At 49.7% G+C, this 21,503-nt stretch overlaps 8 protein-coding genes across 8 annotated transcripts; 3 read left to right on the top strand and 5 right to left on the bottom strand.

Moving 5' to 3' along the window:
* Positions 1 to 6: 6 nt before the first annotated feature.
* BP01DRAFT_186355 (ubiquitin-specific protease OTU1) lies at positions 7 to 1,370 on the bottom strand. The gene has a single exon (XM_025570907.1). The coding sequence runs from the start codon at positions 1,190 to 1,192 to the stop codon at positions 197 to 199; it is 996 nt and encodes a 331-aa protein (XP_025427118.1). The 5' UTR covers positions 1,193 to 1,370; the 3' UTR covers positions 7 to 196.
* A 650-nt stretch (positions 1,371 to 2,020) lies between these two features.
* BP01DRAFT_426601 (putative RSC complex subunit (RSC1)) lies at positions 2,021 to 5,351 on the top strand. Its single transcript, XM_025579801.1, has 4 exons — positions 2,021 to 2,332; positions 2,446 to 2,608; positions 2,703 to 4,043; positions 4,106 to 5,351. The coding sequence occupies exons 1-4, from the start codon at positions 2,154 to 2,156 to the stop codon at positions 5,072 to 5,074; spliced, it is 2,652 nt and encodes an 883-aa protein (XP_025427117.1). The 5' UTR covers positions 2,021 to 2,153; the 3' UTR covers positions 5,075 to 5,351.
* Positions 5,352 to 6,216: 865 nt separating this feature from the next.
* BP01DRAFT_377294 (putative spindle poison sensitivity protein Scp3) lies at positions 6,217 to 8,132 on the bottom strand (the record flags this gene model as incomplete). The annotated part of the gene is made up of 3 exons (XM_025577003.1): positions 6,217 to 7,605; positions 7,696 to 7,817; positions 8,018 to 8,132. The coding sequence occupies 3 exons, from the start codon at positions 8,130 to 8,132 to the stop codon at positions 6,217 to 6,219; spliced, it is 1,626 nt and encodes a 541-aa protein (XP_025427116.1).
* A 1,135-nt stretch (positions 8,133 to 9,267) lies between these two features.
* Positions 9,268 to 10,697, bottom strand: BP01DRAFT_408304 (putative TBP interacting domain protein; the record flags this gene model as incomplete). Its single annotated transcript, XM_025578812.1, has 7 exons — positions 10,381 to 10,697; positions 10,283 to 10,324; positions 10,212 to 10,221; positions 10,116 to 10,128; positions 10,007 to 10,049; positions 9,871 to 9,933; positions 9,268 to 9,800 (listed from the first exon to the last, which is right to left on the bottom strand). Exons 1-7 carry the CDS (start codon positions 10,424 to 10,426, stop codon positions 9,268 to 9,270), a joined length of 750 nt encoding a protein of 249 aa, XP_025427115.1. The 5' UTR covers positions 10,427 to 10,697.
* A 32-nt stretch (positions 10,698 to 10,729) lies between these two features.
* BP01DRAFT_328455 (putative chitin synthase activator (Chs3)) lies at positions 10,730 to 13,891 on the bottom strand. The gene is made up of 5 exons (XM_025572945.1): positions 13,505 to 13,891; positions 12,661 to 13,396; positions 12,479 to 12,598; positions 11,118 to 12,419; positions 10,730 to 11,058 (listed from the first exon to the last, which is right to left on the bottom strand). The coding sequence occupies exons 1-5, from the start codon at positions 13,615 to 13,617 to the stop codon at positions 11,047 to 11,049; spliced, it is 2,283 nt and encodes a 760-aa protein (XP_025427114.1). The 5' UTR covers positions 13,618 to 13,891; the 3' UTR covers positions 10,730 to 11,046.
* A 1,353-nt stretch (positions 13,892 to 15,244) lies between these two features.
* chl1 (DNA helicase) lies at positions 15,245 to 18,321 on the top strand (the record flags this gene model as incomplete). Its single annotated transcript, XM_025572243.1, has 7 exons — positions 15,245 to 15,373; positions 15,593 to 15,683; positions 15,741 to 15,910; positions 15,962 to 16,591; positions 16,640 to 17,305; positions 17,366 to 17,536; positions 17,620 to 18,321. The coding sequence occupies 7 exons, from the start codon at positions 15,245 to 15,247 to the stop codon at positions 18,319 to 18,321; spliced, it is 2,559 nt and encodes an 852-aa protein (XP_025427113.1).
* A 347-nt stretch (positions 18,322 to 18,668) lies between these two features.
* Positions 18,669 to 19,905, top strand: BP01DRAFT_328451 (60S ribosomal protein uL15; the record flags this gene model as incomplete). The annotated part of the gene is made up of 3 exons (XM_025572944.1): positions 18,669 to 18,700; positions 18,860 to 19,058; positions 19,246 to 19,905. The coding sequence occupies 3 exons, from the start codon at positions 18,669 to 18,671 to the stop codon at positions 19,462 to 19,464; spliced, it is 450 nt and encodes a 149-aa protein (XP_025427112.1). The 3' UTR covers positions 19,465 to 19,905.
* Positions 19,906 to 20,011: 106 nt separating this feature from the next.
* On the bottom strand, positions 20,012 to 21,185 carry BP01DRAFT_426599 (uncharacterized protein; the record flags this gene model as incomplete). Its single annotated transcript, XM_025579800.1, has 3 exons — positions 20,012 to 20,386; positions 20,426 to 20,730; positions 20,786 to 21,185. 3 exons carry the CDS (start codon positions 21,183 to 21,185, stop codon positions 20,012 to 20,014), a joined length of 1,080 nt encoding a protein of 359 aa, XP_025427111.1.
* Between the last annotated feature and the right edge of the window lie 318 nt (positions 21,186 to 21,503).

Raw genomic sequence — 21,503 nt, 5'->3', positions numbered from 1 at the left:
CTGCCAGTGAGAATGCACAAATGAAACAACTAGCTCGGCAAGTACAGACTAAGCTGACCAAGATTGCAAGGTCTAACACTTGCAATGAAAGCAACCCTAGAGTATCTATTTGTCCACAGTGGGTGGCCAGGGAATCCCTTGAATTTGAGCATGGCGGGCATAAAGAAATCCATACCTCCCTCAAGTTTTCTGGCTCTCAATTGGCTTCTCCAAAGTCGACGTGTCCCGTCTGTTCTGCATGCTGCGTAGCGCCTTTTTCGCCGACAAAGGTCCTACCGCATGTATTGCAGCGGAGACGGAATCCGGCAGTGTCCGTGTAATAATGCCGCTCTTGCAGAACCTTACACAGTGCCAGTGACTTTTCGAGGACGAAAGGATCATTGGCGTCAAACATTTTGGTATCGAACTCCGCGGGGACATCTGTATGAGTGTAGGGCGGATTTGAGGGCGAGAGAGCAATCGTGTCGTAGTGGATTCCCGAATAGACTACAATGCACCGCATTGGGGATCCCTCGTTGAACCGATCAACCCGCAGGCTTTGCACATCGATTGAGCAGATTTCAATATCAAAATGTTTACTCAAGATACTGAGTTCAATCCCACCGCCCCAAGCGTCCTCATTCTGAATCCATTGGCAATAATCGTCCGGCTTTTTTTCCAGCACCGCCTCGGTATATAAACCTGGATTCGCCTGTATCGTTTGGGCGACAACAGATCGTAATTCGGTCATCACATCTACCCCTCCCATGGTTGCGCTACTGATGGCACGAAATAGGCATGAGTTATCATCAGGCATGATCCGGAGCACAAAGGTGCCATGATGTTCTGGTGACGGGATTTCCGGCGGGTCATCGGGACCCTGATTCGAAACCTTTTCGACAAACGGATCTCTCAATATCTCTTGCCTTGTAGTGCTCTCGCGTTGCTCTTGACTAGTCTCTGGGAGAATGCCGCCATCTTTTCTTGTAATAATTAGTTGTTCGCCATTTAGAGTCAATCCCAGGTCGGAAAGCCTCTTGCTTGCTGGAAAGCTCTCAAGATTGAGAGGCCTGATTTGTGGATAACCGTATTTCACCTCATAGTGTGACAGTCCCGTTGAATTTGTGATCTGTCTGCGGAGTACGTCGACAGTTGCATCGTTGTCTAACGAGATAGTTGACTGTCCAGCCGGGCCGCGGACTCGGATTCTCATTGTGGTTCCAACTGAAGACGGACGGACAAGGGACTGACCTCATAAACTGCGTTGTCTGTCTTTCTGCGTGAATGTGAGTGATGTGACGTTTGACTGATAGCTTGGTAAGTCAGCCTGTAGGACTAGATCGAGTTGGACGACGATTGCCATAAATTTTAAGGATGGAAGCTCAGATAGTTGTTATGTGAGTACGTACTCCGTAGGTATCGCTGATCGGCTGGAAGGTGCTGTGGGGTGTTTGGGAGGGGGGCGGGGGGCGCATAGCTGGCGAGCGCGCCAGATGTCGCTCGCGGCAAGCTAACTAGGTAGTTACTGAGTACAGTAGTTATTCAACCTGACACAGGGCTAAGAGTCCTTCAAGATGTGCCAGGAAGAGTAATCCAAATGAATTTTAGCACAAAGCTTTGCTGCGCGCATGCTTGTTGATCCTTCATCCTTCTCTGGGAAGTCTTAGGAGGGATGAAGCCTGATACCCATAGGGCCCTATAGGCACGCAGAGGCTCCTGGGGAGATGATTTGAGACTGCCAAGACTTGAGCTGTATGATTGTCTTTCTTGAACTGAACAATCCGCAAGGTATAGATGTTGAGACGAACATCTGGTTCCAATCACTCGGAATAATGCTGAAGGTTGAGGAAGCAAGCTATGGAATTTGATCATTATCGTACTCAAGAAGATATCTCACTACCGGATACGTACGGAGTACGGTACACAGTAATTGTTACGACTGTACGTAATGATGTGTACTGATACACAGCAGCTGACTCAGCATACTCGCTGACTTGAGTCTCGTCCTTCTCGCTTCTTTACGTTCACTCTCCTTGGTCTATGTCGCGTCCCCTCCGTATTGCCGTCATTTGCCGTAACTACCCCAAGTATTAGGCTCACGTTGGTGGTAGTTTGGAAATATCTGCTTGGTCCTGATCTGCGCTCCCTCGCCCCGTGGTTGCGGCTATCATCGAATGATGGAGACAAACAACTCCGAGCCGTCGCAAGCGCAACCTGCTGCTGAGGAGCCTGTGAAGTCAATTGAGGATGAAGCCAAACACGATGGTTCGGTCGCAACCAGCACTGTGTCAGACGAACAATTCAGATCCATGATGGACGTTGTCATGGCGATCTATGAGTTCAGAGAAGAGGAGTGAGTCCAACGCTTCTCATTGCAGCTTTCTCCACCACTGATGCGCTTTGCACCGCATAATATTGTTGTCCATTCTTTCAGCTAATCAACCGACCACTTCGAAACAAATATAGTGGCCATGATCCGTCTAAGTTGTTTCAGCGCAGTGTAAATAAGCGCCTCGTTCCCGACTATTATGACATTATCAAGGAACCGATGGCCCTCAGCATCTTGAAACAAAAGATCAACAAACGTGAATACAAAGGATTCTCCGAATTTGTACGCGATTGCGCATTAGTATGTATTATGTCATTCTTATGCCCCATGCATGCCTCACTTTGTTTTATAGGAGGTCGCCGGTTGTCGAAAACTGACATGACTATCGCACTAGATTCCCCATAATGCACAGACATACAATCGTCCCAAATCTCAAGCTTATGAAGATGCACTAGTCATTAAGGACGTCTTCGTTGCAGAATTTGAGAAACTGGTCAAACAAGGTATCATTACCGCAGAAGAAGCCGAACTACCGGACCTTGGGGAGATCCCGGAAGCCGATCCACTTCCTGACGAGGATGAAGAAGAAGATGACGACGATGACGATGACGATGAGGAAGAAGATTCCGACGAAGAAAGTCGACGCAAAAAGAAAAAGGGTCCTCGCGCAAGCACCAAACGTGACGGGGTTAAAGACGACGGCCAGAAGTTCAATGATCCGGAAGTGAGAAAGAAGAGAGGCAGACCACCGCGTGTTGATACCCCCATGGAGGCAAGGATCAAAGCAGTTCTTAAGGGGATCCGCAAGCTGAAAGGGCCTGGGAATCAGCTCAAAGTGCGCCATTTCGAACGCCTGCCCGACAAGGCAATGTATCCGGATTACTATATCGAGACTAAAGAACCCATTGCCATCGACATCGTCAAGCGCAAATCAAAGAGAAAGAAATACAACTCGGTAGACCATTTCATGAGAGACATGGAGCTCATGTTCAACAACGCAAAGGCCTATAACCAGTCTGACAGCCAAATTTATAAAGATGCGGTTGATTTGCAACTGGAAGCGCGAAAACTTGCTGATCTTGAGAAGAAGAAGCCAGACAGTGAATACCTGATGGAGGATGGTCGCTTGCCTTTACCTGACGGCATTCTTCACAAATCCGAGTTATGGAGGGTCGGTGATTGGGTCCATATCCAGAATCTCAATGACGTGACGAAGCCTATCGTTGCGCAGATATATCGTACATGGCAAGACTCGGAGGGAGAGAAATGGATTAATGCCTGCTGGTACTATCGCCCTGAACAAACAGTCCACCATGTGGAGAAGCATTTCTACCCCAACGAAGTGGTAAAGACAGGACAGTACCGAGATCATCGAGTTGAAGAGATTGTTGACAGATGTTTCGTCATGTTCTTCACGCGTTACAATCGAGGACGGCCCCGGGGCCTGCCTCCCAACAAAGATGTCTACGTTTGCGAAGCCCGCTACAATGAAGAGAAGCATAAATTGAACAAGATCAAAACCTGGGCTAGTTGTCTGCCCGATGAAGTCAGAGAAAAGGACTATGAGATGGATTTGTTCGACGTTCCCCGGCGAATCAAGAAGGTTCCAAGCCCGATCAAACATCTACTGAAGAGCGATGCAAAGGAAACTGATGACCTCCCAAAGCCGACCTGGGGGGCAGAGAACGCACCGCCTGTTGTTGGCGCGGTTCATCGCCGCCCGCGTGATGAGAATGTGAGCCAAGTTTTCAACTTAGCCTTGTGCTTATAAGACTGACCTTTCCACCTTGATTCTAGGAATCACCACCTCCAGAGCCCACCCCTTCCCCACCCCCATCTCTGCCACAACCCACTCTGCCTCCAGCTCCTCTTCGGCAATCATCGATTAATCAGATTCCTCCGCGGTCTAGTGTAGAGAGTCAAGGTACCGGTGCCGCGGCGGGCGCGTTGCCTGCTACCGCCCGCTCTCCAGCCACACCCTTGCCTCCGACCCGGGACTCGCCAGCCCCGGGGCCGCCGATGGCATTCCCTCAGCCTCAAGTCCCTCCGACTCAATCCTACCAGAATGGTTTACCGAGACGTTCTAGCGGACTCGTGCCGCAGACACCGCACTCTAGTGCTTATCAAGCGCCGATTGTGTCCAATCCCTTTCAAGCCACCCACACAACAACATCTTACATGCCCTATCAAGGAAACCGTCTGCATGGGTCGACGGCAACATCCTTAAATCCTAATACCCCTCGACCCATCGAAGTATTTCACCTAAGTGATACTGCAAACGCTGCCATTCCGGCAAATGTCCGTGAACAATTTCACTGTGATGACCAAGGCCATGTCTTGTTCTTCTCAATCCCACCGCTAGACATCATCCCATCGTACCAACAGAGACTAGGACACTCCCTCAAATATTTGGCTGCAAAGGAAGAACGGCGCAGACTAGTTGATACCAAGAAACGCAAGGGAACTCAAGACCAAAGGGAACGGGAACTGGCCGCCAAGCGCCAGAGAGCGGATGAGAAAGTTGCTCTTGCGAGTCGAGTAGAGATGCTCACAGTCAAGGCTCTGGATACCATGGCAAGTCAAATCATGGCAGGCACAGACAAGCTTTACGACATTTTATATCAAGACGGAGCAGAAAGTGACAGGCAGGCGGATACCAGGGCACATGAGCAGCGGAAACCGGCCGATCATATCTCACGAGAAAAGACGACGCACATCCAGGCTCACTTACAGGACCCTGCTTCTTCTATCAGTCTCAAAAGGTAATGCCATGTATATGTCTGATGGTGACCCGAGAAACTAAGGGAACGATATATTTATGCTGGTGTACGGCGAATATAATCTCTGTGGGTCGGCGAATGTCCTTGGTGATAAATGAAACACCTCAGACTGGTTCTGTCGAGTGAACCGTGGCTGAATGAGAAGTGGCTGCATTGAGCTTCGAGATTGGTGATTAGCTCATATACACTGTCGCAGTTTTAGGCATCATCACAACAGAAACCAGAAAGTCTTTGCCCTGTCTGTTGGACTTATTGTATCGGTTAACCAAAGGAGTATGCATATATTCCTTTCCCTCCAAATCGATAAATCTCAAGTCACCTTAGCAAAATTGATTGCACTTGTAAGGTACCCGGAAGGACAGGTAAATTCCGTACATTTATCAAAACCCCCACCATACTCATATTTACATAGTGGTCATCTCAGCATTAGCGTTGGAAAAAATGTATGAGAAAAGAACAAAGACAGAAAAGAATTGACAAAAAATCTTCAGGTCATGTTCTTTCTCTTGACCATGCCGTAGGCACGTTTGTCGCAGAGAGATAGACGAGACGTAAGAGATAGGCACAGAGATTAAAAGAACAGGACAATGCCAGTTGAATGTACACAAGATGAAGATAACAGTGATACTTTGCTTCTGCTTTGCTCCGGCCGTTGTTTCTGCTCCTGCTTCGGACCCTGTGGAAAGAAAGATCATCAATAGGTCAGTGAGACCAGAGGCTCAAGATAGAAATGTCGAGTGATAAAAGAGTAGGACCAAGTAGGGTTTTCAAAACAAACGAGGGAAGACCCGGCCACGTTACAGATTCACCATTACTTGTAAAAGAAATCATATAATGCAAGACATGCTAGCGTCATGAGACGCAGATGCAGTATAACTCCGGAATTCAATCAACTGCTCTATGCAAGACGTCCTCCAAATACTTTGGTGTAATCTTGAATGCCGACGTAAGTGGACATATTCATTCATGAACAGGTACCCACCTGAGATGCTATGGTTTTCTTCTGGCGTAACGGCGTGTCAATTTTAGGGTCCCAAAGATTTCCTTCTTTCCCATCAGAAGGGATTAACGTAGCATGAGGCTATAAGTATCGGAAATTAATCGAGTTGCGATGGCATGTTCAACGGGTCAAGGCTGGAACTCTGCATTGCTCGTGGGGGTGGGCACGTCGCTGTTTGAGTCCGCCTTCTGAGAATCCCATGAACTGCTGCTTCTTTTGTTGTTCTCTTCTTCTTCCATCGAGAAGACTAAATCGCTCTGCTCTTCGTCAATTCTGCTGGTACTGACCGGCGACGAAATGGTACGGTCCAGGCGGCTGCTAGGGCCTGTAGACGCCGTATTGCGAGGAGGACCGGGGTGAAGAGACATGCCACTGAGCTGCTGGGAGATCATCGACATCGATGGTTGGCGAGGGGCACTAGAGACGAACGGAGAGATGTCTCCCGAAATTTGCCGGCTGCCAATAGGTCCCAAACCGGGGCTAGTGCCTAGGTTCAGCGAAGATTCCCTCAACGGAGAGCCAATATGTGTCAAAGAACCATGTGCATCTTCCTCTCGCTTTTGCCGCTGTTTGGCAAACAAAGCCCCAAAGCGAGATGGGCTAGAGGCTAGGGGAGAGCCAACTTTGGAGAAACTGGTGCCAGTCATGCCTAATCCGCTGAGCTCACGATGGCTGGAACTCAGGTCGTGATCCGTGCGCGACAGGCGCCGGAGTCGCTCTTGCGGAGTAAGAACATCGTCGTGCAAATTAATCGGCAAATAGTCTTCTTCCATTGGAAAATTGCTGTCGTCCCAGTCATCTAGAGCTGTAGGCCGTGGCACACTTGCAGAGAGCATTCGTGTCTTGATGGGGCGCTGCGAATGAAGGAAGCGTGGCCCCATTCCGTCCTCCGGTAGGGTAGGCGGCGATGAGCCAATGAAGGATGATTTCCTAAGATCGGGCCCGTAAGCTGCGTCTCGAAGGTTTCGAAGGGCGTCTGGTGGGGCGCCAATTCTTTGCGCCGGAGGAGACAATTCTAAACCGAACTTCGACGGCATAGAGGCCGCTACCGGACCATAGCGTGCAGCATGTGAGATACCCTGGCTGTCGAAAGACGCTGGAAGAGGAGCATCCAAGGCGGTGAGATGGCGATGGCTTGGTGACATCGGAAATCGTACATCGTCCACCGGGGACCCGTATTTGGAATTCGTGTCGGACGTCAACCCGGTATCGATAGTAGGAATTGCATCATAGGGCAGCTGTTGTGGTGGTGGCGGCGGTGGTGATTGTAAGGCAGTATACTCGTCCTGGGACGGAAGCTGAGGGGCATATCTTGGATCATGTCCGTTCATCCGCTGCTGCGACAAGACTGAATTGGTCAAAGCAGAGTCCTGGTTCACGTAGGCTTGAGGATTGACACGGCCGCCCAAATTCAGATGACCGCCACCCAGTCCCATTCCTGGATTGGGGCGATTGACACGTCGGCCGTCGGGCAGAATATGCGCCAGCGCACACTTCGCTCCAAACTTGCAATTACCCTAGATCCAAAACTCACACTATCAGCCAAAAGAGGGTCTCGGAGAACATAAGCTCGGGCAAAGCTCAGGAAAGATGGCCCATCTAAGTACCTTGGTGAAGTATTTACAAGGCGCATAATCTATTGCGGCATCCGTGGAATGAAGAAAGGGGCATGCAGGCCCGGCCTGGCAAGCGCCCTGGCGGAAAAATTTGCAAGGCACATGTTTGGTATCTGAGGCGGAACGTTCGAGGACATATTAGCCATTGATAGTCCATGAGCATGTAGAAAGCCATTCAATCAAGAAGGAAGGACCATGAGTGTATTCAGTGAAAAGGCTCGAAGCCACGCTCTATAGGTGGACAGCGAGAGACGGGGCCGTATGAGCGAGCGTGGTGCGGAGGGATGGAAAAGAAACAGTCTGCAAAACTTACTGCTCTGATTGGGAGGACTGCGGGCAGCCATGTCGAAGCCGGAAGGACTGCGGGAATGGCCGTTCTGGAGTGATTGAGGACCGGAGGGGACCGGAAGAGGCGCGCGACCTTTCATGTCACTCGAAAACCGATATGGGGTTTGAACCGATGGGCGTGGAACCGCAGCGCTGGTGACGGTGGGAGAAGGAGAGAGAGAGGTGGTGGTGGTGGTGGTAGGGTTGGGATGAGGAGAGGAGGGAGGTTGAGGTTGAGTAGACGGAGGAGGACTGCGGGATGCCGACAGCTGCATCGCCAAGATGAGGAAAGGTGATGGCAGCGCAGCAACACGCAAGGATATCCGAAACTCCGGATGAGTTTATCGGGACAGGGAGTATGCGCAATAGCCAGAGAGAGGAGGAGACGAGAGCCGGACAGAGACAGTGTGCGGTTGGATGAAGTCCGTCTTCCGGATGATTGGGGGAGAGAGAGGGGGGGCGCGGAGGGGGAGAGAGAGGGATCTGCGGGCGGTGAGCAGTAAAAAGGTGCTGATTTTACGGAGTAAGTTAGTAGGTTAGTACGGAGTACTCCGTAGTTAGTAGTTAACTTACTGTGGGAGAAGTACCTGTTGTACTTACTAATAGTAGCTGCTTTGGATAATCACAGGGTATTTACTCCGTATTGAACTGATTACACAGTTTCAATTGCAGATTTTCGCGGAGTACTATCATGGACAATCCATGGACAATTCCTTATTATCACAGGAAGCTCTTCTGGAAAGGAGACGGTGGCGTCATGGTGTTCAACTCCTCTTCGTATGCAAGTTCCCCTCTAACCCCCTCCATTGACCAGTCCTTGATATTTACAGCGCAGAATCAGGGATTCAACATGCTCGGGTGACTTCAAGGTGTCTATCTGACTGGATAACATCCTCTCACCCCAGGACTCTGAGTCTGATCATTGCTACAAGGTCGTGATTGAGGCTGGGTGCTGGTCTAGTGCATTTGTTCACTGCATCTCCCACCAGTGTTAAGTGCACGCACGCGCTTTTTCCAGACCGTGGATCGATGACCGATCATCGACACCATTCTCTTCCTCCGCGCTCTGCCGGTAGATATACTTTGGTGGTAATGTATCGAGTTCAACGTAGCCGTCGGGTTCACCTTCGTCCGCAATGCTAGATGTCAGAAGAGTTGGTACTCAATTCGAGGATTGCATGACTAGTTACCATGTTTCTCTAAAGGATCTGCTCCCGAGCTGGAGTGACCATCTGGTCAACCCAACAAAGGCCCTTCTAACCCTAAAGACTCCTGCGGCAATCGGTGATTAGAACCAAGGACGCTGAAAACTCCCAATGACAAGGACACAGCCCCCCCTCCTGGTGCCCTCCTTACCCAAAGCTCCCCCCTAGCCGTGTCCCCTAGTAATGCTTCGGAGCACATTTGCCATAGATCACCACAGATGCGAGCGCGACTGCTAGCGTGCTTCTGCCAGCATTTCCACTCTTCTTCAGCGCCTGCTCTCATAATCTCCATGGGCACGTGCGCCGAGTCTTTCCGCGCCATCGTAGGCAAAAGTGCCTGGGCTACTCCTCGTTCATGAACCAGTTGATCAATGTCGTGGCGAAGCTCGGAAAATAAGGGTTTTGTACTGAGAGTTGCTAACTCGAGCCGTGTCTTTTTCTCCTGGGCCTGAAGGCTGGAAAGCTTCTCCTGAGCTTGCTTAACAGATTCATCTAGGGCTGCGATCATCTTCGATGTGACCTCATCGGAAGCTTCCTGTAAAGCGTGATACACTACTTGTTTCCCTATTGATCAGGCAAGATAATGAGCCCAGTGGCTGTAGAATCTTATAGATCCAGAATCCGGTACACTTACCCGCTGTTCGGCCTTCGATCTGCTTGTTATGCCATAGGTCTCGTAATGCTCTGGCAGCCTGTGCTGCACAAAGAGAACGCCATTGCATGAGGAATAAGTCCAAGGTACGTCAAGTAGTCTTCGACATAGGACTTACCCTTGGTGACCTCTTTGTGTAGATTGGTCGATATCTCAATGGCCTACATTGTCTCAGCACGGAGAACGTCGGGCCGCTTCGCGCATAGTATTCCCATCTGAATTCGTACCGAGTATGGGCGACTACATCCGTGATTTATGGCAAGATTTAGCGGACATGCTTTCGACTGACTAGGAGCAGATGTGCCTAGGAAGATTGGACGTACTTTTGTCTACCTAAACCCTATGTCAGGAGCTGATGTCCCCACAAGATATTGGAATTGGAATATGTACGCACGAATGTAATCAAGAATGACTCTAGCGCTGTCATCGGCAGCTCCTTCCAAGCACGGACTTAGCAACCCCTGCATCTGCGTACGAAACTGGTTCACTCACCTTTGCCGCGAGTAGCCTCGGGCCCTTTCAGTTTCTTCTGCATCATCACTCTGGAGTTTCGGTTGGGCTTCGATGTACTGTAGAAAGGCTGGGAGTTGCGAGGGACAGGGCGCGGAAGGAACAGAAAGTCTTCTTCACCTGTCTGCGGCACAAGAAAATGGGAGTGACTCCAACATTTGTCACGTGTTTGCAGGGAGGAAAGGGACGAACACTCAGTACAGAAGGTGCATGGCCTCGCTTTTTCCCTAGAGGGAAGTGAAAGGGGAAACACGCTTTAAGCCCAGACAATCCGTAACCCGTAGTGGCATGGCCACGAAAGAAAAAAAGAGGCCGTAACCGTCAGGGTCCTCTCAAGAACAATTATTTGGTGCGCTGTAGATCGCTGATTCATTCTACAATGGCATTCTTGATACCACAGGGGAAAAGACTATGCGGTCCAAAGATTGTGGCGAGTTGCTAGCACATGATCACTCTTCAAGAACATACAAAGCTCCAACTAAAACTTAGGTTCGTAAGTTGCCTCTCCATGGTATTCGTCTCCAGGCTAGTCGAACCCTTTTGGATATTTTGAGGCAAGGAAGAATTAACATGGCACAGGCTCTTCCTAAGACATTCTGAAGATAGCACAAGCGGAGAAGGTATCATGGGACAGATATTGCAGGGGTATCACATGACGATCTAGGCAATGTTAGCTGCTATGGTATTCGGTTGGCGGCTGCAACAGCAGAAATACATACGCAATCACTGTCTTTCTGTACAGCTGGAACCCCCATTTCCTCAAAAGTCTTGGGCCCCTTGCCCGGAAGACCAGGTTGCGGTTTGACGGGTGCTGCGGCTACAGGTTTCTGGCCGGCAGCGCTCGATGTCGGCGGAGCAGGCTTAGGGGTGGATGCGGCTGAAGAGGATTTCGGCGTGGACGAATGCGGCGGAGGCTTGGACATTGTTGGAGTATTTGGCATGGGCATAGACTCCGTACGTGGAGGGAATGACGTGGTGGAAGAGGAAGCAGCTGGACGAGGTGAACCTATCGGGTGCGTGTGAGGCGAGGCAGGACCTCTTGGTGGTCTACGGTCTGGGGGCATGTTGTCAAGCCGCTGAGGGCGTCTCCGGGCGTCCGCGTTGGAGTTATCGAGCGGTGCCGAGTAGCCGATATCAAGCTTGGGAGTTGTAGGGGCTGGGCTTGTGGGGCTGGCAGTGGATGGGGTACTGGGCCCTGGAGTCCGGTAGCCCATAGGTCCCGGCCCGTATGATGCCGCACGGTTGTAGGTAGGAGCCGTGTTGCGGATATTGGGGTTGATCCCAAATGCAGAACTAGGACGTGGGTCAGGCATTCCATACCCAGGTGGATATACAGGCCGGGCCCGGGATGAAGGTCTGTCGGGATAGGGAGCAGCGGCCGCTGGATTGTCCGAGAGGGTCAACCTGGACGGATCAGGCATTTCGATTTTTTCCGGAGTCGGCTTCAGCTGACCCCCTCGCTGACCTGATCCATAGCGCGACTTGATCCGAGCGATTGCCACTTGTTCGTGATCCTTCCTGGACAAGGTTTTGGAGCGAGAGATACTATCGATACGGCCGGTCGCATCCTTGTTCCCATTGGCGGCAGCTTTGGCATACCAGCTTCTAGCTTCCTTGATATCCACTGGAACGAAAATTCCAACCTCGTAGAAGTATCCCAAGGCAAATTCGGCGGTAGGAAATCCGCTTTGAGCGGCACGTTGGGCGTATGTGAACGCCAGCTCGTCATTCTTATCGAAGACACCTTCATGGCCGCAGAGGAACCACTTGCTAATGGCCATTTCTGCTTCGGGTTCACCTTGACGTGCAGCTAATGCGTTGTAATGTAAGGACAAGGCAGGGTTAAAGTCGCAGCCCAGTTGGCACAGCTCATAAGCTGCGCCCATCTTGACTTGCGCTTTGGCAAAGCCATGATACGCAGCCTTTTCGATGTTGACGCGGGAGGCATTAAGATCAAGCGGGAGATAGCTCTCAGGGACATTGACCTGTGGCAACTCTCGCGCCAGCAGCATGCCATAAACCTGTGCATAGAGACGTTAGCTTTCCCGCAACAAGCAGAATAGAGAGATTCTAGACGAACATAAGCTCCCTGAGGGGCATTCTCATCGCAGGACTGCGCCGCGAGGCTAATGTATTCGAGGCCCATCTGGTAGTCTTGACGCTGACCATGTTGACCCAGCAGGATCATCATCCCCAAGCGCTACCGTCACACATCTCATTAGCACGGAACGTAAGCCCTTGTGGTAACGAGAGCGAACATACATAGAATGAAGCAGAGTCTGCAAGGGCAACACCCTTCTCGTAATGTCTAATGGCTTTCTCTGGTTCCCCGGAACTCTCAAACTGCATGCCAATGCGATATTCGGCCCTGGCATATCCTTTGTCCGCCGCTCTTGAGTAAGATCGGAAAGCTTCCTTCTTGTCCACGCGATATCCAAATTTCCCAAACTCGAGCCACATGCCTTTTAGGAACTCAGCCTTGGGATGATGTTGTTCCGCGAGGAAGTTCACTATGTTCATCGCGTCAAGTTTGAGTTGACGCTCCACGGGAGGAGTTTGTGGCCGCGGTGGCTGGATTAAAGACAGACGGGCCTCATTCTGCATAGCAACCTCGACAAAAGCGAGCGCGTCTTGGGCCCAGGCTAGCTGCATCTCCGGATCATTGGAGGAAAGCACCGCCATTCGTGCTCTTTCCAAGTTGGCTTCCCTCTGCTCATCGGTTGGGGGAACATTTGGTGGAGGGTTTCGCAGGACAGGAAAGGGGGAGAAATTCGGAGCGTCCATGTTATCGGGAGCCGCGTCCTGCTGCTCGTAATAGGCGGCAGGTTCATAGGCGGACGGGTGAGGCTGGTCTTGTGAGAAGGCGGACGAAGAGCGCTCGGGGAAGCGAGAGCGGTCATACTGCACTGGAGCGTGCGGATTATGATGCGGGTTTCGAGCTTCGTGCTCAAGCTGCGCTATATTGTCTTGCATGTTCTCCGGTACCTCGGGCATGACTCTGCTAGAACAAGGATATAGTTCGATCAATTAGCAACACAACCAAATGGATGGACGCTTGGAGTGGTTGATCGATTGTTTGATCTAGAGTCGCTGGGTAATTTCGTACCTTTGAGGAGATGGGGATATGACCTCTGGCATGTAGAAATCATCCTGACCCCCTGGATACCATGTTGCACCTAGCCGTGGCTGACCACGACCTTGGGGTGGTGGCCTATTCATCGCGGCCAGTGTATTTCTCCGGTCTTTTTTTTTGGTTTTGTTTTTTCTTCTTCCTTCTCCTTTCTTTTGCTGACTGTAACGGTTGGAGCTGTCACCTGCCCCTGATAATTAAACTGGTTTCAGACTTCAAAGCCAGTAATGTATGGCAACAACTTTTGGACTGACGAGTTAGAAGACGTTGTTAAATTGAAAGCAAAGGATGGTGGGGGAAGGGAAGAAAGGAAGAAAGAAGATCCAGGCTGAGCGCGAGCAAAAAGCGGAATCAAAATTGCCGAGTAACGAGTAAGTTAGCCAATTCTTGAAGTCACCGTCATCCTCTAGCTGAACCAGTGCAAATTAATTTACTCATTTCTACAGGGTACTTCGTACCTTTCCTAGCCTAAGGGGGGGAGAGGGGAAAAGGAGGGGCCAGAAGAACGAAGGTGCGGGTGATAGGGGAAACAATACGGAGTAGTTAGTAGTAACCACTAATAGCCTACGGACACAGTAAGTTAGTTACGAGGTACATACCTCTTGAATATACTAGGCAATAAGTTACTACTAGTTAGTTCTACTGATAAGAGAAGAGGAAGGAAGCACGGACAACTGCCGTATTTCAACCAGTTTCGTACTGTAAGTTACTCCGTTGATATCCTGCACTGGATGACCGAGCACTGACACTGTCAAATAATTGATTGTTGAAGAATTCTCAGGTACTCCGGAGTAACTACTAACTTATGAGTCTGAGTAGTACTCCGTAGTCAGTAGGGCGACTGACAGAGGTCCAGAGGTGGGGTTCTGAGTCGGCGGGAGAGGAAAGTTGAACACTTCCCCTCTTCCCCCTTTTCGGACCATGTGGCCCAGGACTTGAGACTATTAATAGTACGAGTGAGGTCTACTAAACTACTATTCATCTGACATGCTCAATCTACATGGTTAGCTTCAATACGGAGTAGTGTCCGTCAGATAGTGCAAGCACCAAGGGCAATCAAATGTGCATTAGTTCACGTAGTTACTGTATGGGGTACTACTCAGTACCCTCTGTAAGACTGTAACTACTACGTAGTTAAGTCATACTGACTGGGTAAGTTAAAATCTTGGGGATTGGTGAGTCAGTCTACTAAACTAATTAGAATTGTAATTTACTCTATGCGATATCCAGAGTAAGTGAGGTCTTATAATGATAATTGGGGCAATAATCGATCATCTTATTAGAGCCTATCATGGTCTGAAGTTCCAGTACTACAGTGAGTGCACTGGACATCACAGAGTTGCAACTTGCAAGTGCCTGTGAGCTGTAAGAAAAAGGACCTACTCCATAGTCCATACAGTGACAGACCGCTCATAATACACAGTAAATACCGTAACATGTACTCAAAGTGTGGGTCCCAGGACCTGACTTTCTAGCCATAGAAAGTTCTCTGGATGTTCTTCGTGGTAGTTAACTAAGTTAACTTTACTTAGAACTTACTAAGAAGGGGACCCTTGCTTACTCCGTACTCGTATCAGATCGACAGCTTGCTCCAAAATCTATACCTCTTGGGTGGCCTTGTATCTAACTTCTTTGGCAAGTTCATCTCATCTTGTTCCTTGATCAAATCCCTGAAACTGACATTTCAAGCCACCATCATTTCATCACTCAAAAACAATGGATTTGCAAACTAAGAACTTTCATCACCCTTACACGCCCTATGACATTCAAATCCAGTTTATGCAAGCACTCTACACATGTCTTGAGGAGGGCAAAGTGGCTATTTTCGAATCCCCAACCGGTGAGGTGCAATCAGTAGTAGGCAAAAGCCTCTTGACACTGGCTAACTAGGTGTTGTTGGTAGGCACTGTAAGTCAATGGCTCCGGATCACGCCGCGTAGCCCAGGTCTTTAAGGACTTGCGAGGCCTGGGATTTCCGAGAGGCTCAATGCAGATATTTTTTCCTCTTCACCTAAGATATGATTGACTTCTTGCAAACTGTTTAATACTAACAGATTCCTCAAGGGCAAATCTCTGAGTTTGATATGTGGTTCCTTGACTTGGCTACGTGATCACAAACGTTCTGCTTTCCAGGATAGCATTGATAAAGCACTGGGTGAGGAATATGCATTCAGTCGAACATGCTTCCTGTTGTCTCTGACTGCTGCAGCAGGTAATGACCAGAGCGAGCCCGACTGGATGTTGGATTACGCGAAAGATGAATTGAGTCGTTCCGTTCTCGAGAGAAGGAAAAGGCTCGAGGAGCAATTAGAGAGGGCTAGAGTTCGAGAAGAGAAACAAAGGGATGTCGAGGGCGACTCAAAGAGACGTCGAAAAAAGCAGGTATGTATGCTGTAGTCTCAGTCAGAGAACTATGCAGCTGAGAAATATTAGAAACTGGGTAGAGCGTCAACTGGGCCCACTTTGCACGAAGATCAATTCCTCATAGATGAATACGACAGTAGCGATGACCAGCCAAGTTCATCCACAAAGAATACGCCTTCCAACGGTGAACTATCTTCCAGCACTCTCGAATTGCTGCGCAGGCTCCAAGGGCAATCATCTGTGAGAAGCGATCAAGACGACGAGCAAGAAAATGAGATCAAGATCTTCTTTTGTTCTCGGACACACTCTCAACTATCTCAATTTGCCGGTGAATTGCGACGCATTACATTGCCTTCAAGTATTCCGCAAAATATGGTATCAAGTGGAAGCAATACATTAGAAGAACGTATAAGACACCTCTCCCTTGGATCCCGAAAGAATCTTTGCATCAATACTCAGGTATCTTTTCTTGAAAATCCAACAGCAATCAATGAACGCTGTCTTGAATTGCAGCAACCTGGCGTGCCGACAGAACACCAGTGCCCCTATCTGCCGTCAAAAGAAGACGAGACACATTCTATCCAGTTCCGAGATCACACATTTGCGACAGTTAAAGATATTGAAGACTTAGGGAAAGTCGGAAGGGAAATCGGCATATGCCCTTATTATGCTTCTCGCTCAGTCATCAAACACAGCGAGGTAAGTGTCCCCCTAGACGTTTGTCTGCATATGACTAAAGTTGAGCAGATTGTCACTCTACCATATCCTCTCTTGCTTCAGCGCTCAGCAAGAGAAGCACTCAATATATCGGTCAAAGGTCATATCGTTGTCATTGACGAAGCCCATAATTTGATGGATGCAATCTCTAATATGCATTCAACAACCGTGACGCTCTTTCAATTCGAGCTGTCTATCTCGCAATTGACGACCTACGCCCGCAAGTTCAAGACACGGTTGAAGGGACAAAATAGGAGCTATATCGCTCAAATCATCCGACTCCTTGGCTCAATTTCATATTATCTCCGCTCTGTGCTGACCGGCAGTGGGCCATCTGAAGGACCTGTCCTACCTTCAGACCTTATGTCTGGGAAAGGCGTCGACCAGATCAATCCCTACAAATTAAGTCGCTATCTCCAGGAGAGTAAACTCGCGAGGAAAGTCGATGGCTATGTCGAATTCTCGAGAGAGATGGCTGGAAATAGGGCTTCTGAGAAGACTACAACACCTGTATTGTTCCAAATACAAGGGTTCCTGCTTTCATTGATGAATCCGTCTGCCGAAGGGCGATTGTTCTATGTGAAAGACAAGGGTGATATCCAGTTGAAATATATGCTACTTGATCCGACAAATCAGTTCCGTGATATAGTTGATGATGCCAGAGCCGTCATATTAGCTGGTGGAACGATGTCTCCGGTAAGATTCTGCTGCGCGAACCCCAGCAAGTATCATCCGGATTTCTAACAGCGTTCATAGTTGACTGATTACATGAACCATCTGTTCCCCTATGTTCCCTCTGATCGACTGAGCACCTTCAGCTATGGTCATGTCATTCCATCCAAGAACCTGACTGTGCACACGCTAGGACGTGGAGTACAAGGCTCAGATCTCGAGTTCAGATATGAGTCGCGAGACGCCGAGGCGATGGTAAGTCATCTCTTTCTAAGTCACCGGGGAAGCGTTTGTCATCTAACCAAATCCTGCTTGACTTGTTGTGGGCAATCACTCAGATACTTGACCTTGGCCGGACAATAGCTTCAATTTGCAACGTCATACCTGATGGTGTTGTTGCTTTCTTCCCAAGTTATGACTACCTAGGGCAGGTTGTGAATGTGTGGAAAAGGCATGTAGTGGGCGAGGGCGGCCAAAACTTATACGAGCTAATCAACAGAAAAAAGCCGGTTCTTTTCGAGTCTCGAGAGATGGCTGACTCAACGGATACATTGCTTCAGAAGTATACCGAACTCATCGATTCGAACAGTGGTGCACTTCTGTTGTCCATAGTGGGTGGAAAGCTATCCGAAGGAATCAATTTCTCTGATCGACTCGGACGTGGCATACTCATCATCGGACTCCCATTCCCAAACATCCGAAGTGCTGTCTGGCAGGCAAAGATTGAGTATGTTGAACAGAAAGCGTTTGATCAAGCAACTGGTTCTGAAGCCAACCGGCGGTCAAGCGCCAAAGCTGCCGGGAGAGATTACTACGAAAACGCTTGTATGCGAGCAGTGAACCAATGCATTGGACGAGCTATCCGGCATCGCAATGACTATGCGGCTATTGTGTTGATGGACAGACGATATGATAAAGCGAACATCAGTGGTAAGCTTCCGGCATGGATCAGACAAAGTATGGTTACTGCTTCCATGAATCAGCCTGCAAGTAGAACGATCCAAAGCCTGTCCGATTTCTTCCAGGGTAGCAAGCAATGAGCCAAAAGGGGTTTTCAGAAAGAAAATATAATACCTAAAGACATAGATTCAAAGCCACTATTCCTTCGTCCAAAAGTACTACTCCGTAGTACATGGTTTGCTACGCACTGAACCGTCAACTGGCGGTCCCACACATAAAGTCACGTGGCTTGCCTCCACGCGCGCAAATGCCAAGATTCACCTGAAGGGCAGAAGCCCTACTTTAGGGTAAGCAGCTTAGCGCACATTCTAGCCGCTCCCCCCTCCCCCAAGCCTTGATTTCAATATCTGAGCCCAGCACCCACGACCGCATCCCCCCATCGCCAAACTCTCAGACCGGTCTTGTCGAGCTCAGCACCGTCGACAAGATGCCTACCCGTTTCTCGAAGACAAGGAAAGCGTGAGTCGAAAATGCCTTTCCCCTTCGCCTCATACCTCCCGATTGTGATTTCGCGCTTTTCGTGGTGGAATGCGACAGACCTATGCTCTATTCAGCGATTTAGGACCTCACGCGAAAATGACAACAATACACAGAAAGCTGACAACTTCCGTTATATAGCCGCGGTCATGTTTCCGCCGGTTACGGTCGCATTGGCAAGCACCGTAAGCATCCCGGTGGTCGTGGTATGGCCGGTGGTCAGCACCACCACCGGACCAACCTTGACAAGTACCACCCCGGTTACTTCGGTAAGGTCGGAATGAGATACTTCCACAAGACCCAGCAGCAGTTCTGGAAGCCCACTATCAACATCGACAAGGTACGTCGCGCATTACCCTGATAATAAAGATCAGACTCGGTACGGCCCACGGGAGTTTCTGGTTCGCAGAATGGGGAAGCGACGTGAATACGGACACTAGACCCTAAGAAGATGGGAGATTTCAACTGGGAACTAAAGTGGTAGCCGTGTGAATGTAACAAGTTGCTAACTGAGGCTTGTGTTGCAGCTGTGGTCTCTCGTTCCTGCCGAGCAGCGCGATGCCTATGTGAGCGGCCAGAAGACCGACACCGCCCCTGTCATCGACCTCCTTTCTCTCGGTTACTCTAAGGTTCTGGGCAAGGGCCGTCTTCCCGAGGTCCCCATCGTCGTCCGCGCCCGCTACTTCAGCCGTGACGCCGAGAAGAAGATCAAGGAGGCTGGTGGTGTTGTTGAGCTTGTTGCTTAAAGTATGGGAATTGGCGTTCTACCTGAAGGATTAGACTTGGACAGGTGCTGCGCTGGCTACGGCTCAGGGCACTAGAGGGTCAATTTTCTCCCCTGGTGATGGAAACTTCAAATGGGGCCGCGGATCGGGCACCTTGGTCCGTGTATCTACAAAAGAAAGGGTCTTCTTTGACGAGCTTCAAAAGGCCGCTAGATACCCTGACGATCAAATCTTATCAAACAATACCATGAAGGAGGATTGAATCTCTAATTTTTCTTCTCTTCTCGTTTGACTCATCTTCTGACTCCTGCTGTGCTCATCATGATTCGGGTGTACGGGCTAATACAAGGTCATTTGTTGCCACTCACAGAGGCATAGTCACGCTCACCACATGAGAACTATAGTATCGAGCGGATATTGTTCCCCATCGCGTATGACCATATATTCCGGTAAAATCATGCTAGTCAGGCGCTTTCTTCGAATTTTGTTACTATGACTGCGGACCTGTGTTTTGACTAGAAATCCCTGGTAATATCATTATAATTGTTTCTGGTCTATTGTGGTATACCTATATCTTAGTTTCTCGTACGGAGCCCGTTCTAGGACCAGCGCTATCGGTCTCGAGCGTCTCATGAATGAACCGGATTGCCTCATCGACCATCTTCGGAGTCACCTCGTGGCCTGCGCTCTCATCAATAATGTCTTCGAGGGTAACCGCCTTACCAGCAAACCAGCCATTAGGTGAGATTGCTTGCTTCAACCAAGTCAAAAATGCGCTTCCCCGATGGTAAGGCACCAATTTGTCCGCACCGCCAGACAGGTTGAGGATTCTCTTTCCTGCCAAGCACCGCTCGAATAAAGGGCGTAGAGAGGCCTGCTCACTCTCTGTAGGCATCGGCAACGATTCGCTGCGGAGAGCACTGATACCCAGCATTGGGCCCATCTGATTCAGAAACAGGCTTGCAGGGTCGTATTTACGTACCACGTCCAGCAACGAGAATGGGAAATCCTCGGATCCCAGAAACTTGGAGCCAGGAGCTTCACTCTCTGTCCACGATGGCAGCTTCGACAATCTTGCGCGATCGGCCATGAGGTTTACATAGTCCGGGCAGCCAATGATGACAACGCCCGCACTTACGCGCGGCTCATGCAGAATACAGCTCCAGGCAGCATGCCCGCCCAAAGAGACACCCAGTACCAGGTTATCGGATATTTGGCGTTCTGACTTGGGAAAGACAAAAGAAGGAATATAGTCGATCAGGAGGGATACATCGCGAGCAGTACCCTCTACGCGGCAGACATTAGAGGTTTTCTTCTTGCAGATCACATGTATGACACTTACGAAAGATTGAAAACATGTCTTGCGCGTGACGAGGATTCCCTTGTTTCCAAGCTTCATTAGCTAGGGGATCAACAAGCCTTGTCCCGTGGTTTCTCTGGTCGAACGCTACAGCTATCAGGCCTTTGCGGGTATAGCCAGACTCGGAGCGAGGCATCTTGGCGTTCCAGTCGGCGATGACTGCCGTGGCGATACTAGTCATGCGTTCTTGACTAGCCAGCCTCGGATGTAGTAGCCAGAGACAGGCGACTTCTGACCCCTCCGATGGCAGTTCGTCAAGACCGAAAACTGTCGTGAGTATCCCTGCTATGTGGTATTGGTGTTGAGACACAGACAACGGAGCGTTGGCGTCAACTATTTCGGAGCGCGAGGCAACATCCAGAGTCTTGAAAGGGTCCGCCATGATCTCAAATGATCGGTTGGGTTGATGCTCCAGGTTTATTTCGTTGTCCCTTGAGGCACTCTTGGTGTGTCACTCTCTTCCTAAAGATTGCGATTTTGCAGGTCGATGCAAGCTGATATCATGAGAGGTGGGGGGAAATTTCTCTGTCCGACGTGTCCGTCTGTGGGGTAAAAGCAGGAGGGGGGTGGGTGAGGTTTATTAATATCTGGAGATTTAGGACGAGGGATACATTATATATACGTAGTACGTACTCCGTCCGTAATTGTACACGATGGTCTTTGAGCTATGGAACAAGCCTAACCGAGGTACGCCAAAACT

This window comes from Aspergillus saccharolyticus, assembly GCF_003184585.1.
Source record: "Aspergillus saccharolyticus JOP 1030-1 unplaced genomic scaffold BP01scaffold_52, whole genome shotgun sequence".
NCBI classification, from domain to species: domain Eukaryota; kingdom Fungi; phylum Ascomycota; class Eurotiomycetes; order Eurotiales; family Aspergillaceae; genus Aspergillus; species Aspergillus saccharolyticus.
The sequence above is the reverse complement of the archived record's forward strand: the minus strand, read 5'-3'. Positions and strand labels throughout refer to the sequence as shown.

Bases quoted from the DNA above. Each gene is read 5' to 3' on its own strand.
- BP01DRAFT_186355 (XM_025570907.1), bottom strand. From the start codon at position 1,192: ATGAGAATCCGAGTCCGCGGCCCGGCTGGACAGTCAACTATCTCGTTA.
- BP01DRAFT_426601 (XM_025579801.1), top strand. From the start codon at position 2,154: ATGATGGAGACAAACAACTCCGAGCCGTCGCAAGCGCAACCTGCTGCT. The intron at 2,333-2,445 runs GTGAGTCCAACG...AAACAAATATAG, and splicing joins TATGAGTTCAGAGAAGAGGA to TGGCCATGATCCGTCTAAGT. The intron at 4,044-4,105 runs GTGAGCCAAGTT...CCTTGATTCTAG, and splicing joins GCCGCCCGCGTGATGAGAAT to GAATCACCACCTCCAGAGCC.
- BP01DRAFT_328455 (XM_025572945.1), bottom strand. From the start codon at position 13,617: ATGAATAGGCCACCACCCCAAGGTCGTGGTCAGCCACGGCTAGGTGCA. The intron at 13,397-13,504 runs GTACGAAATTAC...TTGTTCTAGCAG, and splicing joins ATATCCCCATCTCCTCAAAG to AGTCATGCCCGAGGTACCGG. The intron at 12,420-12,478 runs GTTCGTCTAGAA...CTCTATGCACAG, and splicing joins ATGCCCCTCAGGGAGCTTAT to GTTTATGGCATGCTGCTGGC.